General features: G+C 46.1%; 1 protein-coding gene across 2 annotated transcripts in view; it reads right to left on the reverse strand.

The window, feature by feature from the left end:
- Positions 1-377: 377 nt before the first annotated feature.
- The window catches only part of LOC135396082 (myosin-9-like), a 61,208-nt gene continuing 41,758 nt past the window's right edge, over positions 378-19,827 (reverse strand). For both annotated transcript variants that reach the window (XM_064627122.1, XM_064627121.1), the window contains 7 exons: positions 16,979-17,050; positions 15,714-15,937; positions 13,630-13,822; positions 12,547-12,683; positions 5,263-5,380; positions 1,412-1,459; positions 378-1,348 (listed from right to left, as the gene is read on the reverse strand). In XM_064627122.1, the coding sequence (XP_064483192.1) occupies positions 1,316-1,348; positions 1,412-1,459; positions 5,263-5,380; positions 12,547-12,683; positions 13,630-13,822; positions 15,714-15,937; positions 16,979-17,050 (825 nt within the window). In that variant the 3' untranslated portion in view covers positions 378-1,315. The remainder of the gene's footprint in view (positions 1,349-1,411; positions 1,460-5,262; positions 5,381-12,546; positions 12,684-13,629; positions 13,823-15,713; positions 15,938-16,978; positions 17,051-19,827) is intronic.

Genomic DNA, 19,827 nt, shown 5'->3' on the forward strand with positions numbered 1-19,827 from the left:
GATGCCTTTTCAGCAAGCGGACCGCGGACAGGCCACCCACCGGCATTGTCGAGGCTATGTTCCCCCGTTTCAGTGATACCATAATCGCTGGTATATCGTGCCCGCATCGTCATCTTCATCACCCAGAGGGTGAACAAGAAAACGGGGGCTCGAGCTGGCGGCCGAGCGCGTGTATACCGCTCACTTCCCCCTGCGGGTCCCAATGCGTGTATACAGACAGCACTGCGGGTGCCGGTCGCCCAGACCAATTTCTTGCGGGTGCGGGTCACACACGCGCGGGTACTGCGCGGGTCCAAGTTTGCTTACCGGCACTCACCTCTAGTCATGACGTCTTCCCTAACTCGTGTTGCCGTTCAGGAACAAAAAGGAAAAAGAAGTAAAGGACCATTTTATGCATCGCTCATGAATATACATTAGGCGTCATGTAGGACGGGGAAATATGTTAGCCACAAAGAACAGACAAACAAAAACAAAAGACAAATGAGCGCGCGGCCCACAGTGCCCTCCAGTGGCAACAGAGGCGTGTGCGCTCTTCCATGAAGGTGTACTCCTAAAATTTAAGAAGTGTAAAAAAATATATCCTAATCCTGTCTATGTTCACAAGTTCCGAGGATGATATACGCATCCTATAATACATGTCTGCTCATAGCGAATTTCAGTTGCAGATCTGGAACAGCTTTCTTTGCTCCCGAGCGGATAAGCTCGGATTCATCCGGAACGCAAACGAAGCATCATCCCCATTTTTTTCTTATCACATCACATTTCACATCACATCAACCGAAGCACCGTCATCACTTCCCGGTCCTTACGAGGATGAGCAACAGCGAGCGTTTGGGTCGACTCGCTGACTTTACCGGACGTGGGTGACAACTTTCGCAAGGCTCTTGAATGGAGCGCGATTTTTCGCCGGTGGATTCGGATTGGATCCTTTAGCGCGCCGCACTTTGTTGCTCTGTAGCGGATTGAGTTGCTCGCTCCAGACTGACCAGTGAAATTCGCCACAAAATACAACTGTGTCGCACGGAGTCGTCCACAAATGCATACTGTGTCCCAAAGTGTCATAAAAAGGTGTACACCTCTCATTTTCCACACAGAGAACGATATCCTTTGGAATGATGGTTAACCAGGAGACTGTCATGCGAGGAACCTCCGTCTTTGGAGTGTGCGTTGTCCATAGCTGTCTCCCAGTTCTTTGGCGTTGGACATCGCGCTTCGCTGCTGAGTAAAGTTCGCGAAGTTTGTCACGTGCGAGCTTGTGGCATATGGTACAATGCAGAGGTGAGGTACGACAATGAGCAGTGGCAATGGAGGGGCCCTAGAGGGGTGCTGAAGGGGGAAGAATTCCAGCCTGAAATATGAAAGACGAAATATCATAGAAAAGCATCATAGAAATAGGAAAACTACGACTTACCACAACTTTCTGCAACTCCTTCCTGTATGTTGCTCTTTTCTTCTTTTCCTGAAAGTTTCGAAGGCGAAGAATGAGAGGCGAACTTGCCGATCTGTTGTTGGTATACAGTGCGGTGCATAAATATTGGGACACCTCTCAAAATTACGGTATCGCCTCCCACGCGCGGTTTCACATTTTCAGAGCTCTGTTATCTGATTCAGCATAGTTGAGAACAGCTGTTTGTTTTTTACAAAAAAATTTTTTCGTGCAAAATGTTCACAAATTTTCAAAATTTGAATCGGTGTAAAATTCTAGCGACACCCTGTGAGAGTGGCTGCTGAATTTAGCTCATGGTCTTACATGTCGGTCGGTCGCAAACGCCGCCTGACCGAGAAGAAGCAAAGCGAAGCTTCATGCAGCCGGAGTGAGTGTTCGGCGCGTCGCTGCGCAACTGCATCAGCCTTTGTTGTTGTTTGTTCAAGAATGGTTGTAAAAATGGGCAATTCAGTTCCGGAAGTCCCGGGAATCTGTCCAGGCGTGATGAGGCGAGGTTGGGCGCATGTTCAACAGCACTATATCAGCCAGCCAACTGAAAGCAGAAAAGGGCCTTGCTGTTTGCGCTGTCTGAAATGTCCCCGCGATCCTGTGCATCATTCACCGTAAGAAAGACATCGTCCGGGAAACCATGAAGGGTGCTCTGAGGCCCATCGATTCTCAGAAGCGCGCTCGAGTGAACTTTGCCCGCCAGCACATCAGCACCGATGAAAGCAAGGCCTCTACCCATAGGCGTGGCTCTCTAAAGTTTCACGCTTCAGGTGATCTTCGGCGATCGACTCCCGTCGATATTGGAGTCCAATACAGTATTGGAGGCATTTGCGCGAGGACCTGCTTTATCATTCCAAACGAAACCTCGGTGGCGGGTCAGTGATAGTTTGGAGCTCCTTCTGCAGCACGGGCGCGCTCGCCTTCGTCAGCTGTAGAATGCCCTCAGTATTCAGACAGTCATCCATACGTAACTTCTTCCGTTCCTTCGTCGTCGGCATCGTCAGGGTCTGGTCTTCCAGCAAGACAATGCTGCAATATACTTCGTCCTAGAAGTTTCTATATCTTAAATACTTTTTGAGACACCTGGTATCGAAATCTTAGCATATTTTTAAAAATCAGTTGTAGGAAAGGATGACACCAAGTGAGAGAACAAGTGTTTAATGCAACACGAGCGAGCAGCTATCTACGAGCTCGAGCTCTGATGATTCACCAAGATGGGCGCAGGTGGCGTCAGGTGATCCTCATCCTCTTCGCAATTTCTTATATTCTCCCGCGGCGGAGATATGGCGAGCATCTGCCTAGGTCTCCAGTTTGTGCAGGATCCCATTCACGCAATACTGAAATCTATGATAGCATTTGAACCACACGGACTGAGAAACCTTTGTTAGCCCCAATAACGAAAAATACTCACACCTTTGCGCCGTTTAGGTGGATGTTCTTTCCCCGGTGTGGACAGGTATTGTGATGATCCTTGGGGACTTGATTCAGACGACACTGAGCTCGTTATCCAGTACGTTGAAGAGATTCAGCGTACCCTTCGTAAATTCGATCATGCAAATGTCCGCTACAAACACGATCAGTCGATGGCACCACATCGTCTTTCCACTCCGGCGGTCCGATTGCTTCGTGGCATCAATAGCTGTCCGTCTCGTCACTGGGAAGCATGAGACATTGGATACCAGGCGAATATTGACGTAAATTAGGGCAACCAACTATCCAACATCGTCTCGGCATGTCGACGAAAACCACAGGATGCGACTGCGATAGACTGCGACCATCGCGCGGAAGCTGCCGTGTTTCCACTCCCGATGAACGCATACGCGGGATCCTACGGCTCGGCATCACGTCACGATGACGTGTTGCCGAGCCGGCCGTGGTCCCGTCAAGTTGCCCGTTGTGTCTCCGCTCGGCAGCTCGCCACGGCGCGGCGCCAGCTGTCCTCCCTTCGCCGCTCCGTTTAAATTCGCTCCCGAGAATACTCCTCGCATGATGAAGGTAGAATTTTGGTTCTAGACTCGGAAAAAGGTTTTCTTTCTGATAAAAACGAGAAAAAAATCATTTCATAGTCCCTTTAAGGCTTTATCAACTGGCATTCCTCAGGGGTCAATTTTGGGCCCCTTCCTTTTTCTTATGTATATCAACGACCTTCATCTCTGTCTGTCTGAGAAGTGTTTCTTATATGCCGACGACACCAATATTTTTGTTGAAGACCCCACCATTGCAGGGCTGTTCGTGAAGGCTGATAACGTTTTAACTAAGTTTTCCGCATGGTTGACTGTTAACAAACTCGTTCCTAACATAGATAAGGCTTCATGTGTAATCTTTCGCCCACGCCAAAAATGACTTGACCTAAGCCAATACACATTGCATTTTTGTGGGCGTTCCATGTCAAGAACGACATCCGTGAAATTCTTGGGGGTTACCTTGGATGAACATTTATCGTGGACTAACCATATCCAGTTTGTGCGTTCCGAGGTCACGCGGGCTCTGTGCTCTTTCAAGAATTCGATACCTGGTCCCCGTCAGCCGTCACTTGTCTCCTAATGGTTTTACATGCTCTAGTCCAATCGCATATTTCTTATGCCCTGGAAGTTTATGGGCTCACTTATTCATCCAGCCTGCTTCCTCTATTCCACGCTCAGAAGAGAGCAATGCGCATAATGATGTTCGCACATCCCCGCGATAGTATCTCATTTGCATTCCAGTGTCTGTCTAACCAGAGCATATACAATTTACTGAAATACAAAGTTGCCATCCTAATCTACAGATTATGCAACGGCATGATCTCAGATAACCTTATTTCAATCACACATCTACAAAAACCTTATTCGCTGTGGTGCCGAACCTGGTATGCTACAGGTACCTCAACCTCGAACGAATTACGGGATTTATTCAATGAGTTATTTCGGATCATGTCTGGAATTCGTTGCAGTCTCATATACGGTCCCTAACATCTTTTCCCCACTTTAAGTATCTGTTACGCAGTTTCTTACACTCCCAGCATAATGCCCCATCATCACTCTAGATGTAACCATGTGATGAATTAAATGATAACATATGATGTTTTGGTTAAAATTGTTTTTCTCAACAACTGTATATGCTTCTATGCACGTAAGGCTGCTCAATAACTTACTTACCAGTCTGTTTATTGTCGGGTAACTCCCCGTGTGTTCTTTAGTTCTTCAGTAACTTATCAGTGTGTTAGTTCTCGGGTCATGTACTTTTATTTTTACTTTTTTTTTAAAACGCATATCGATTTAACAATATCTTAATCACAACTAAACTGTATATTTTAGCTGTTAATTCTTGAACTGTGTTGGGACTGTACTACAGGGCTTGCCCTCACAGTCCCGCTTTGTCTACATTTTTGCAACATAGACTAAATAAAGATTACCAAAAGATTACCCCCGGATCCGCCTTCGATTCTGGTGCCGCAGGCATCGTCACTAGCCGCATTTACATGAGCTCGGCACACGCGCTTCGAGTTGGGCTGTCGGGTTCGACTCGCTCATGTAAACGCCTGTCGGGCCGTGTTGACCCCGAGTCGCGTCGAGTCAACCCGACAGCAGGGGGTAGGTTGACTCGACACGACACGCAAGAGCTAGGCTCGACGCACGACCGCTAGGTGGAGCTGCGGCCGCCTCCGGCTGGAGGGAATTCACGTAAACAGCGTCGCGTCTTCGGGTCAGCGGGTTTGACTCAACCCGCTACACAACTCGACAGGAGTTCATTCAGGAGTTCACATTCGATGCAGGGCACGCAAACCAGCATAAAAGGCACTAACCTATCAAACTCTGGCAAACATGTGACATATGATTGTAAAGTACCTTATCGAGTTTTCTATTTAGTTCTGCGTTGGTCCTCTTGAGTGAATCCGTCTTCGCATGCGTGCGTCTGCATTCTGTATCCAAGTCCATCGAAAGCTTCGCAGCTTCACTTTTCCACCTGCAAACAGGAATGCGCGATGCTGTGTTGAGTGGGGCACTGTGGACAGAAGGCGAATGTCTTTTCATTATCCCCATAACGGAGCAGTGCAGGACCATCTTTCTGATCGGAGTGGTGCATGGCTATAGATACGTTTTCATGCAAGGACTAGGAATAGATCATCTGCACAGCGCACCGCAGACGTCGGACCCCAACGAAACGTGCTTTCCATTTTTTTTTTTCTTCGCAAGCTTCCCCGGGCGGGATCCCTAGATTGAGATATGACGAACAGAGCACAGTCTTTAGGTAGTTAACTCTGACTTTCCTCTGCGCGCTCTCTATTTGTATCCCTCAGCGCTCACTTTCCGCATGCCTCGACATACCTGCCGCATTAGTTCATCGAATGGGTCTTGATGTGACTTTTCCAGCGCAGTGGTCACATTCAGCCCACCAACGCTCTGCCCTCAAAGCTCTCTTCGCCTTTCTGGATACCACAAGACTTGGATCCTTATTGTGACGGGGCTCATTATTTCATTTCCCGCATCACCAGCAATGGGGTAGAGTATCGCCCCATGCGATGAAACTCCCCATTCATCATCTCATAAAGTTGTTGTTGTATATCCCTCAGCCCCATGTCTCTACAGCAACAACTTTATTTTAAGATGATAAATGGTGAGATGAACTAGGGAGGTGATAGAACGGGCGAGAGTCCAACTGACTAAGAGACCCGGAGAGTGCGGTTCACGAAGGTTCGTTGTGGGCAATGAAGAAGGCTGTGCTCCAGGTCCTCTAGAGCACCGCAGTGACAGCATCTGAAAGAGTCAACCTGTCTCGAGCGGTAACGCCACTGAGCTGTAAAAGCCACATCAAGTCGCATTCGATGAACGAAGCATCACAACATCAAAATGCATCACTGCATGCATTACAGCATTCATCATACTCACGTATAGCGCTCATCGGTTTATTTTGTGCTGGCGCCAGGGACGAGACCAAACGTCGACATACTCAACTGAATCACGAAAGTATCAAAACTTGACAAGAAATGGGAAGCGAATGTCCTCGTCTGCCTAATGTTGAAGAAAACGCTAGCTGGCTTTCGAAACTCGATATGACTTATTTGCCAAGTGCACGTTATGTTGAAAGGGGCGCACTGTGTCTGGGGATCTTTCATAGAGGGCACCAAGAGTTATAAGTGTTTTGTTTGAGAGAGAATTCGAGAAGAATGTCGGCCGTATTCACGAACGAGAACTCGAAACTCGACTCGAACTGCTCCACCTTGCCATTCGAGTGGATGGGGTTCTCCGCGCGTTCCTCGAAAATCTCGGTGTAGAATCACTGTTACCTTAGGAGCGCCCTTCGAGATGAGTTTGGCCGGTGTCCAGGGTTCGGAACCGTTATTTTGGGAAGTTTCGGTTCCGGCCCATGGTCATGGCGGACGACCGGTCAACCGCTGCGTTCATCGGCTGGGTTTTGAGTAGACATCGTCGTTTTGAGCTACGATGAGCTTCTTCACCAGGATGCTGACGGCGACCGCCAGCGCGCTAGTGTGCTGCGATGTTGTCGTCTTTATCAGTACATTGCCCTCAGCGAAATGCAGAATAGAGAGCTGTGACAGCAGGAACGACGCAGAAAGAAAGCAGCGTTATTTTTCGTGTCAACTGTGTCATGCGTTTGCACCTCAATGTTGCACTGCATATATGCACGAAAAATTCAATTTATTGGTCAAAAGCAGCTACGTACTTGAGTGCTCAATAAAGCCCAAAACACATCACGTCCAAATTTCGAGCTCACGCCGCAAATTAATACAGGTTACGTAAGAGATTCGCTGACACGTCAGCTGTGTTTCTGGAGCATACCAGCGCAAGATGCACAAGAACAGTCCTCTGCTGAGTTTCAGCAAGTGGGGTTGTCATACCGGCTGTCACATCTTATGTAGAGCGTGGCGTAGGCAGATTCTGCAGCACCCTAAAGCGATGCTGTTTTGCTCGAAAACTCAAATTGTCCATTCACCTGTCGTGTAAATATCATGCTCCTCCTGCTAGTCTTTCTTCCAGCGGCTCCTCTTGTTGTTGTGGCGCTTCCTGAGGTACTTGACACAACGTGGTCAAATATTCGACGCTAGCCCTTCTCATGTTTTGCTCATGGCTTCTTTTGCCGATATTGGATGATGAGGACCCGCAGCAGTTCCCGATCCCCATTCCTATACACATATCTCACCGTTGCACACTCACTGACGTTTGCGACGCTAGTAGTTTTGACACCACTCGCAGAGACAAAAGCGTCCAAGTCCAGCTCGCTGTCACGTTTGGCTTTCTCGGAATAACTACGGGTCAAAACAGTTTCCACAAATGGAGCCTTCCCTACACCCGCCCTTAAGACACCCGCTTTTAGTGGCCTACAGCATGGGTCAAGCGGCGAGTGCATCTTGCGTGTCGGATGGCGGTAGTCGATCACGCCGCTCAACAAGCTCACCATAGCTGAACTGGTCGGTGGTTGTAGTTGCCAGACCAGAAAACACTTCTGCGCGTTGAACTGTTCACCACTAATCGGCTCCTTGAGTGGAAGAATTATGCTTTTCTCCACACGTAGGAGACGGCGGAACGTCGAGTCGAGTTGATACTCGACTCGATTGGTTACATGGACGTGTCTCGGAAATTCCTCCGTCAAAGTGATCCTCGAGGAACCGTCATCAACTCCAGCTTCACTCTTGTTCTGAACCGTCTTTCTATTACCATCGGAAGCATTGATTTCTGTACTTGATGCACATTTATGGCGCAAAAGATCAATATGTTTGTTTGTTTTATTTCGAACACTGTGGGTTACAAACATTAAGACAAGGTTTGAGGCAGGCAAGGAGGTTTCAGGCAGGTTTCAGGCAAGCCTTACGGGCCGTATTCTTAAAGGAGCCTCGACTCCACGCTTAACACGAGCTGTTCCTCGAGACCGGTTCTGTGCTTCAAAAATGGTCCATCGTGAGGCGGAAACGTGCTTTCCCTGAGCACTACACAGTAGGGCCGGTGTTACCTTGGAACCGAATGGCTCCCTCAAGAGGAGGGGCGTTCCTTTCCTCCACTCACTGGAGTCGAGGCGGGATGTTGAGTCGGCTGTCGTTTGCGAATACGCCCCCTCAACACACCTAAAGACCCTATAGTGCAGTTTGAGTATTCTACCACACCTCCTGCACATCGTCCAGTCCATCTTGGGCACACGAGAAGCAACACCACACGTTGGCGCATGACTTCTGCCGGAAGTCGCTGTACTTCTTTTTTTCTGTTCATCGTAGAATTAAACCGAACGCTCCCAGAAACTGCCAGCCTTTCTTTTCTCTCTCTCCATTTGCTGTTGTTCACGCCCACGATACCACACTGCCGGTTCGACGCCGTCGATACAGTCAAGTTGAGGCCAGAGATCCCAGGTCCAAAACGCTTTATTGACTCTGTCAAGTCTTCAGTTGTTCTGCCAAATCGACACCCCAGCTCGCGCTCGCAGTTCACCACGAGAGCCACCCAAGTGTTCACTTCCTCATCGTCAAAAGCAACGTGACAGATACTCCCTCAAAGTGCAGTACTGCACGGAGCTTCTGCGCGTGTCCTAGACAACACCCCGAGGATATATCCTCGCGATCCCGTCACGTCCGAAATCACGAGATATCCCGTCGAAACTCTGTGTGAACGTCCTATGGATATCTCAACGGGACTCCATCTGGAATATGCTATGCAAGTTGGTCAGCCTTTCGCGCAGCCCATCAGCTTTTCCTTTTCCCCTCGTGCACGTAGAAAGGTATCACTGAATCACCGGGATCGAACCCGCAATGTGGTGGAGGTAAACATTGCTTCCAGCACCGTGTGTCGGAGATTTCCGGAGGACGTCAAAAGAGCCCCAGGTGGTCGAAATTATCCACAATCCTATTCCCTGCGGCACGTGCAACATGTCGCCAAACTATAGGCAGACAAACCTTCCGTGTAACATGACAGCACCATTATTATTATTTCATTGGATCGCTCTCAAATAAGGTACCACAACAACTGCACGTGAAGTCCACGTTGCTTCATCTTTTTCACCATAGTGCTGTGGCCCGTCCGCGACTGCCTCCTTATTGCTGCTTTCTGAGTGAACCATAGAGATAATATAGTAGGAGTGAACAGACGCTTTGTCACGTGCTTTCTCCAACCTTTTCTTTCTCTCATGTGCAGAGACGTATAACTGTCGTAGTGTATATCCCCTAGACATCTGACTTGGGATATGTTCTGGACTCTATATGCGGAGGAAACGTGGACGTGTTCTTGTTCCCTTTGAACACGTTCCTAGTTTAGACGATTTCAGCAAGTTCCCGATCAACACGTTCCCACAGTTAAAAGCGGCGCTAAGCTCTCTGGGACTTTTTTGAAGCCGTCTATTAGACGTGCGTCTTCTTTTTTCTTTCTTTCTTTTTTGGGGTTGTATTTGGCGCCGCCCGCAGGACCGCATCTGAAGCAGCGCAGTCGACCGGTCGCCTCGCTAGCAGACGATTCTCAGCAGCAAATAAAGGTGCTCGGCTGAGCCAACGGCGCAACACGCCAGAAGTTGTTGAGAGAAATCGCCGCGCATTCTCATAAGCTAAATTTTTCAGGAAGTGCGCGCTTCCCAAACGAAATGTGTTCCGTGACAGACCGAAGTAGTATCCATAACTTAAAAACCCGAGACTAGGGGACATGGATCTATACCACTATGATGGATCTATACCACCAGCTCGCTTGCTACCTCTCTATCCTCTCGTTATCGAAGTAGTATGTTCGTATCACAAGGTAAAAAATATACGACGCCTTCCATGTTCCTTTAATAGATGCACTGATTGATGCATGGCCTCCATTGATTCATTAGCAAGTGCATTTCCCCTACCGGTGCTCTCGCCAGGTTGTGTGCACACAGAGAGTTAACTGCAACCAGAAACACGAGACGAAGATGTGACATTATTTGGGCCATTCGACCGGCTAGGGATTCCAAACACACACTCGCTACTAAGTCCTGGCTATATGCCGTGATGTCATTAAGTAGCTGAATCCTGTCTTCTGGCTCAGGTACAAAAGCAACATCCTTGCGCTTCAACTTCAACATCAGTGTAACCCTGGCTCGTTCCATAAGACAGAAATTCGTATGTGCATACTACTCCGTAGTTTCTAATGCGTTAGCATTAGGAGTGTCAAAATGAAAAAAAGCTGTATGTATGTGTATGTGTGTGTCCGTGTATGAGATGGTGAAGCCTCATCGAGGCAGAGGTATAAGTGGACATGTAAAGAGGATATAAGAGCGTAAATGTAGGTAAATGATTTGAAATTGAAGTGGTCGAAGGTAATTAACAGTAAGAGGTAAGGATAACTGAAAGTAATTAGATGTATTTAAAGGCAATTAAAGCAAGAAAGTTGAGTTTAAGCGTAGTGGGTAAAGGTAAAAGTAACTTACATCTCCATTTTTGCTTTATCACATCACCATCTAAAGGTAATGAATGTAAGATATATGCAATTAAGAGAAGGATGGAACGAAATTAAAGATTACCGAAGGTAATTAAATGTGATTAATGGTAGTTAATCTTAATTAAAGGGGAACTGAGAGTAATTAAGGCAAATAAACGTAATTAATGGGAATTCAATGAAATTCACGATTATCTCAGGTATCCTGCGGTTACCGCTGGTAATTAAAGGGTAATTGAAAGTAATTGAGGCTAATTAAAGGTTAAGTAAATGAACTTTCATATAGTAATCGAAAGTGTCGAACGAGAAGTCAAGTATAGACCGGAGGCGGACAACCGGAAGTCGAGTTGAACCGGAAGTGGATACCGGAAGTCAAGTGTAGATGGGAAGCGAATAACCAGAAGTCGGGTTTAGACAGGAAGTGGACAACCGGAAGCCAAGTATGGTCTGGAAAAGGCGTCTAATGCTAACGCATTTCTCTCGCATTTACATCTAAATCGCCACTGGGCTTTCTATTTATTTTTTATTCAGTGTTAGCGTCGCGAAGCAACTGTGGCTATGAGTGTCCTACAGTCATGGACAGATGAAGGGAGGACACCAGGAAGGAGTGGGAGACAGGGGGTTAGTATGCGTCATGGGCCGACTTCGTACTCCGTAGCTACAGGGCTGTATCCATGACGTCCTGTACTCCGTAGTGGCTCACATCGCGCTGAGGTTTCCTAATCGCGCTGCAGATCACACACGCCGTACATAGAGATGCGAGGCAAACGAAAACGAACAAAATGGAAGTATAGAAAACCTGGAAAATTTACAAAAAGCGTTCTTTCTTTTTTTCGTTTTTTCCTCAACGTCGGAAAAATTGCTGAAAATTTCCAATTCTCCCCCCCCCCAAAAAAAAAAGTTCTGGCAAAATATAATGAATAAACGAGGCTAAAATTACCCGTTTACTCGTTCTTCATGGACAACTATTGCACAAGTTCTTTTAACGTGAGTTACCCCATATTCTGCATTTTTGAGTTAGACCAAATAAAAGATATTCAACTTTTTATATACTTATATCATATATCATATCATACGTATACATATGGTGAATGATAGTATTTTTATGAACCTTCGTCACTGAAAAGTTAGTTTATCTCCTTCTTTTTCTTTCAACTGTTGATCAAAAGAAATGAGAGAGCCGTTCTTCCATTTCAGCTGGTCAAAATTACAAGGCAATTTCGATCCCCACACAACGACGTTTTGCGTTCGCTAGTTCCGGTAACCTATATTTGTAATTTATGCGTATTACGCCATGAGTGGTGCTCTAATGTTTGTTAATCAAACTAAGTTGCGCAAGATCGAAGATTTCGTTTTGTTATCAATCGTTAAAAATTGAAAAATCTTCTTCTTCTTTTTTTTCTGGCAGTTCAAAATTTCTTGAAAGTTTGAATCTCCGGTCATATAAGATGTGGCGGTGTTCCGTCGAATATGGTCGTCGCTCAAGCAAGAGTATAATAGGGCATATAAATCATGATCTTTACGATTTTTATGGTATAGGGCGTTCGACCCCCCATATGGTTCTAGGTCACTGCAATGCGGACCAAACACTGGCATGGAAGCCGTGGAAGCTGTGGATGGGCAGAAATAAAATATTTCGCGCTGAACGTCGCGATAGTTGTGTGCTTCGGTGTGAGAAGTTTACACGAGGGATCACTTCACTGCTCCTTTAAACTGCTTTGTACGTCCTCACAGGCTTACTTTTCGGTTGTCTTCATCTGTGCGTCCCACAAGGCTTGAAGGTCGAGCAGGCGCTTTTCGCACTCGTCTTTCGTACGTTGGAGCCTTCCGATGTTTTCGGCTTCGCGCTGGTTCATCGTCTCCTCCAAAAGTGTTACCTGACAAAATAGATCACATTTTTAACAAACAAACAAACAAACCAACAAAAAACCCTCGTGAGGCTTTCCTTTCTATGCTTGTTTGTTCCCTCATGAAGAGGGTTGTTGCACCCACGACTTACTAGATTATAACGACCGTGTCATAATCGGCAAACCCTATGAGGAGGCCATCCGCACGATCCGCTGGGGGCGCTACTCATCGGCCCGCGAGATCTACATTATGATTGAACAATGAAAATTTGAATTTTGAACGCGCAGAAGCGGACATACGACCACCGTAGTAGACGACAGCAACAGCTCCTATGAAAACGCGTAGAACGATGGTGATATGGACGCAACTTTAGAAAGAAGTATCTCCCGTGGGACATCCACCGCTTGTACTAAAATACCAAGGTAAGCTAAGGTACAAGGTATTGCAGAAATTGAGGAAGCGATAACCGGGCCGATCAGTAGCGCCACCGCTAGCTTCCAAACGCGGCGTTGGGAAGGGGTGCCTATGACATGGTCGTTATAATCTAGTAGGGCGTGGTTGCACCTAACCTGTCTCATATAATACAGGGTGGTCCACCCACCAACCATGATAGAAATTTATAGCAGATAACGTAGGCACCGGAGAGACATGCGGTCGAGGGATCTTTTTTTTTTTTTTCAAAAACATTTGCCACATATTGGTACCATTTTTATGTCATTTCGAATGATGCAAATTTAATTTCTTGAATTGAACTCCGAAATTTCCCAAAGACAACTTAACGCTTTGTTTGCGGAAATGTGTACCTCGTGAGCACCTGTAACGCAACGACACTCGCTGAAATAAATTTGTAACAATTGAAATTTTATTTATAACGATAGCAATGCCTGATTGCTTATAACGATTTTCTTTTGTAACGATTTATAACGAGACAAATAATGCTCTATGTGCAAATGATCACATTCCTAGCGTTCACACCTGTTCCTGTAGCTGCTTCCTCTGTGTAACAAGTTCCGCTTCCAACATCTGCGCCCTCTGTTTGTGCTCCGCCGAAGAGCGTTGGAGCTCGATCTGAGATGCTATCAAGGCGTCCGCCTTCATGTCCATCTCGCGCAGAGAAGTTTCCAGATGTTCAACTTCGCGTTCCTTTGACTTCATCTCGACCATGTATCTGAAACGAAATGCCTTTCACTTTCCGTTCCCTTCGACGGGGCGATAGCGGAAGTGGCAGTTATTGGCGAGGCGTCCACTGTGTTTCGAAAGGCAACTTGGCAGAAAAAAAAAAAGAAGAAAAGAACGTGCGTAAAACATATTAAAGGGGCACTAAAATGCGAAAACAAGTTCACTTCAAATTACGTTACACGCTATGTTAATTTCGTACTTGTTATCATAGTTGAAAACTTCGATTCGGTTACGGAGCTAGAATGGAAATAATTATACCGGACTCTTTCCTGCTTCGGCGATAAGCAGTAAACGTCGTTTCAGCTCGTGCGTCCACGTCTTTAGTTCATACTGAGCGTGCCACGCCATGGAGCAGTTTCGGTGAAAAACATAGTGCGCGTTGCCAAGCGGACTGGCGTCGTTGTCCGAAGGACGTGAAGAGAAATGTTGTCAGTGGAACATTCACCACAACTGTTGTGGGCTACAATTCAGTGAATCGGTGTTGAAAATGCAGCAATGTGCAGCATGCCGCGCATATACGGAACACGACAATCGGACCCGTTCCAAATCCACGCGCGCACGATAGGTATGCGCGCTCTTCTCCTGCTGTCTCATTTGTTGCCGCCAATCTTTGCCTCCTGGGGACTCCATTCCTTGCCGCCAAAGACGGCTCTGTTTTCATTGCGTTTTCCTTCTAAACGGTAGTGCAGTGCCAAGTAATTTTGCTCACATCATACTAATTGAAACACGAACTTCCACTTGAGAGCAAGTTATATCGATATCGATGTCAGATGGGGCAATAACTGTCGAGTAACCATGTACAAGCCAGGAAAAACATCGAAAAACGCCGATTTCGTGAAAATCAATAAGCATCGAAAAACATACGCCGAATCTGTTCAAAAATAAAAACCGAAAACGCAGAACCCTAGTCATGATGTAGGAAAACTGAGGGCACGGACAATCCTACATCTTCCAGCCTCAGCTATCCAAAGGAAAAAAGAAGTAGTAGAAGAAAAAGACAAAGAGAAAGAAGGAAAGGAAGAGGAAAAGCAGAAGGAAAAGAAAGAGAAGGAAAGAAAAAGAAGTAAAAAAGAAAAAGAAGAAGAAGAGGAAAAGAAGAAGACGAAGTAGGAGGAAAGTGTCATGTCACAAAATTGACATTGCGCCTCGCGAGGATTGTGTGGGCTGCGGATCTGGTGATGGGGATGTAAGTCGGATCTGTGTCTCTGTGCAGTACCTGTTATTGAGGGCCCGTGTCTTTGTTCTTTTCGGCAATTTTGTATAGCAAAAAAGAAAAAAAAGTCATCTCGGCTAACGACGGCAAGAAGCATGGAAAGCACTTCGACCATATATTTTTTTACCGCGTGACATGAACAAACTACCTTCGGGAACTGTCACGCAAAATATTTCCTTTGGGAAGTGAGAATCTCCCGAGAAGAATAGTGTACAAGATTGCGCGCAGCGACGGCGACCTCGCCGAGAAAGAAAGAAAGAGAGAGAGAACGAAGGAAAAAGAAGGCGCGCGCCTCACTATTGGTTGACTGACGTGACGTCGCAGACTGGCAGCCAAGGGAGGCAGCTTTTCTCTCTGGCGAGATTGAAAGCTCTATCGCGCACCAGACGGCGCGCTGCACTCGTACTTTTTTGTACGGATATGTATCCCAGGGCATGATCTTCCTAATATCTCCTCTAGCTGTACCTATTTGTTGCGAGTCTTTCCATGCTCCTTTAATGTGTCATGCCACAGTAATTCAAGCAATCAGAAATGAACGATGAAGGATTCTGCACATGTAACCTGCAAGTCCAGATTTAATTTTAGATAGCGGTGCGGTTTCTTTTATTTTATTTTTTTTCGAAAGCAATCACAAATGCGTACTAAAACTCACCAGAGAAGGCTTTACCTGTTTTGTAGTTCGGCAAGTTGTGCTTTTTGGGCTTCGAATTGGAACTTATACTTGTCCCGGTCTCGTTCAGCCTCAACAAGTGACTGACTCAACGTCTTGTAGACTGGCTCCATTTTGTCCCGTAGCATCGCATTGTCGCTTGAAAGTTTCTCAATTTCTTTGTCTAAGTTGTTTTTCTCTTGAGACAGACGATCCAAGGCGCATTCTTTCTCGCAGAGCGTCTAGTAGGTAGGAGATGCGATATCGCGAGTCAAGGTGAAATACAAGTGAAGTATTGAAAGCTAAGACCTGTTTCTAAAGGCCTGCGCTATAAGGTTTTAACGACGAAGGGTACACCATCGCGTTCCCTATTCCCTGGTACTGAAGAAGGAACGCCACACATCATGCACACCGGTGTTCAATGACCTATGGTTCAGCCACCCAGAACAGTTCATAGGCTGCGTTTGTTGTTGTAATGGCGCATGCAACACTATATTCACACGATTGACATTCCTACGGAATAGTTCCATTGGAAGAAAAAGAAAAAAAAAAACTGGGCATGACGCCAGGATATCAGGAGTGGCGTACTGTGCACATAGCAGACGACATTCATCGGGCCTGTCGTCTGCTACGAAATATCTTGCGGCACAGGATATTCCTAATGGTTAGAAGAGCACGAAAAGACATGTCGTTGAACGCGTGCTCTCACGCACGTGGTAGCAGAAAGCTATGACGACTTCCGCTGAAGTATTCCGGGGAATGTCGTTCGTGTGAATACGATATATGTGGTTATAGTCTCTCACGAGGGCGACTTGTGCGAAAACCAACAAACCTGCAATACATGATAAAATGGCGTAGAAGCGCTCAAACCAGCAAACGTTTACCTTGAAAGTTACAAAAATATAAGGACAACTTTTTTTTTCACCCAACCAACAACAATTCCTTTCTTTATTTTGTTTTGTAATAAATATATTCCCGCTTCCCCCTTATAATAAACTACTTCGTTTTACGAAGTAGTTAACAATCACTCAAACTTCGACATTCGGCCTTACTGACAGCAGCGTCAGCAGTGCGCATGACGGCAACGTTTGGGTGGGTCACGTAGAATGTGATGTACTCCCGCCAAGGTGAGAGCCTCACCACTGAAAGCCCAGTGCGCAAAGCCAGTGAAAAGATGCCCATTTTTTCCCCATACTTCGTTCTGTTCGAAGCCCAAGAGAGGCCAACGAAACTCCGCCGGTTGACCTCCACTAAAAGTGCGTTACACGTATAAATAAGCATACCGATTGTAAATGTTCAATTTGCTGTGCAAGGTCCTTGATGCAAGAGTCCTTTTTCGCTTGCACTTTATCTATCTGGAATGGAAAAAGAACATCGAAATAAACAGCCACACAAAAGCGATTTCAAGTATATTGAAATGATTTTGCAAAGTTGAGTTCGAAGCACTTATCTGAGTGATTTTGTTCGGAAGGGATGATTAACAGAGAAGACAAGTAATGACGGGCTCCGCAAGGTCTACGCACATTTCTATGGAAATTTTACGGCACAATTTCGGGGGTTCCATAAGTTAAATTCAGTCCCATATCCGTGGCTCCTGGAGATATGATCCGCTAGCAATTCCTAACGCTTTTCCAGGGGTTCAGAAGCTAAGTTTACACATTTGTCTGACTTTGACCTAAAATTTTAATCCCCAAAGCAACATGCAAACAGGTATACTTCCGATGTTGCTTCGGAGTAGCAATTATACCTCGTTTCACTATGATGTGTGAGCTCCAATGCTGTTCCATTGCTGCTGTAACGAAGCTCCTTAAAGGGATACTTCGGAACGATGGGTGAAAAAATTGCTGCACATAGTAGTTGGTGCAACATCCACTGTATACCTGCCATCAACTTCGTTTCTTTCTCATGTGACAAATTATGCCTCAAATAAGCGAGTACTCAAGTCGAAACAGAAACGTGGAGAGGAGTCGCGGAAACTTTCCCCTCCGAAGGCCAACGCGTTACGTCACCCTGCATAGAGCGGACAAGGAGTATACCACGCCGGTCGTAGCCGTCGTGTTACATTACCGAAACAAAACAATGGACGAATATTCGAGATCAGATTACTCAGACACAGATGGAAAGAAACAGCGGTCACCTGCTTTCCTGAGAGTCAGGAAACGGCGCAGGAACGATCCCCAACAGCACCGGATATCCACTGGATGTACGATGTCCTAACGTACGTGGTCGGATTCGTCTGTCTGATGGCTATCCCTCTGATATCCAGCGTGGGTGAAGAAAATAAAACGCGGAAATGATATCCTCAGGATATCCAGAAACGGACATACGCGGTGATCTATGCCCCAACAACACATGGCAGACCTAACGATGCCTGATGTACGTCTGAAGCTGGATGTTGGAATATCTCTTCTTCTTTTTGTCTGAGATTCAAGCGCTGGATGTGACATATTTAGTGAAACTAGCATTTTTTGCACCGTTAGAGTGGATCGACAGTTCCGAATTACGGGACAACATGCCGTGACTGAAATCGGAATCTGGAATTTCATAATTTTTGAAACATAACTGACAAGAAAAAGTGACTGTAGCTGTGTGATCCCCCACCCCTGCAGTTAGAGTGCCCTATAAACGTGCCTTTCCTTTTTTGGAAACATCAAAGAACCAGCATAGACTGTTTCATAGAATATTCGAACTTGGCAAGTGCGCACAACATGTCAGACAACCGACACAAAGCGAACAACGAACGATGAGAGCCGTGAAGTTGAGAGGCTCTCCCGTTGGAGAAGTCCACGAGGATCTGAGCGTAGCATTTACTGTGGTAAGAGGGAATACCAGCCTTTCCCACGTACATTTTCAATGGCGCGCGATTTGATGCTTTTTCTCAGCAATCAACGGTAAAATTTTTATACCTGTGGTATCTTAAATCCCCATTTTTCTTTTTCTATCACATCACATCACCTGTGGTATCGAGGAGAGGACGACAAGATCTGGGGCGTGTAGGGCCCGGAATTTTAGAATTTATTTTAGGTTCTTGTGCATACCCTCCAAGCTTTGATCATAAAATAAATGAGAACAATTTCAAAGTTCCAAGCCCCACCTGTTACTGATGTTGTCGTCCCCTTTCCAGTAAGACCACTCGCATTAAAATCTGACCGCTGGTTACGGAGGAAAAGCTTCAAATATGTCCCACACAGAATGCATATGGGGAGAGGGAGAAGGTATGCCCTCTTAACCATAAATTTAATGTAGTACAACAATTTCGTCTGATTAATTAAATTATTCACATTAGTAATATAGCGTGCGTGCTTTAAAATTAAGAATAGATTATGCCTGGTTTATTATGAGCATTAGCTGGAAGACATGCCCATAAAACGTCCCTCCCCCGTCCGCTTAACGTCCCTATAGATATCTTTCAGACGTCCCAGAGGACTCCCTCTTTCTCTCACTTGGATATGTGACCGTACATATATTGAACGAAACTCGTTATCTCCAGCATGTCCCAACATCCAGCTTCAGACGTACATCAGATATCCCGAGTACAGCCTTGGGGTGGATGTCTGTCGGATATCAAAGACGAGTCTTTCTTTCTCTCACTTGGACCTGTGAGCGTACATATATCGGACGAAACTCGTTATCCCCAGGATATCCCAACATCCAACTTCTGACGTACATCGGATATCCATAGGACAGCCTTGTGTTGTTGGGGTTTCTATCCTGTTACTACTTCCTGCTCCTGTACAGGGCGCTACATCATCTTGGACAATTAAGCGATGGAAAGCGACAACTGCTGGGCTCATATCGTTATGATGTAATCACTAAAGTAAAACATAAGAGAGGGTAGCATAATTGGCTTTCTCTGTCAACTGAAAGTGTATTTGTCAGCTCACTAACCCCATCGCTGGTAAACCACTTGTTGCACACGTAACGACGTGTAGGGGCACGTCGTGCCAAAAATAATTCCGCAACAAGAAAAAAAAAAGAACTTTGACGGAGAAACCGTGACACCTAAACGAGCTCAGATGATGAAGACAGCCGGTGCATCTTTTGGGCAGGCCTGGTTCAGCCGTATACCATGATCGTCGAGGTTCTTAGGTAATGACCATTGGGACAACATGTGGGCATCGCCGCATATCTA

Source organism: Ornithodoros turicata, chromosome 5 (assembly GCF_037126465.1).
Source record: "Ornithodoros turicata isolate Travis chromosome 5, ASM3712646v1, whole genome shotgun sequence".
NCBI classification, from domain to species: Eukaryota; Metazoa; Arthropoda; class Arachnida; order Ixodida; family Argasidae; genus Ornithodoros; species Ornithodoros turicata.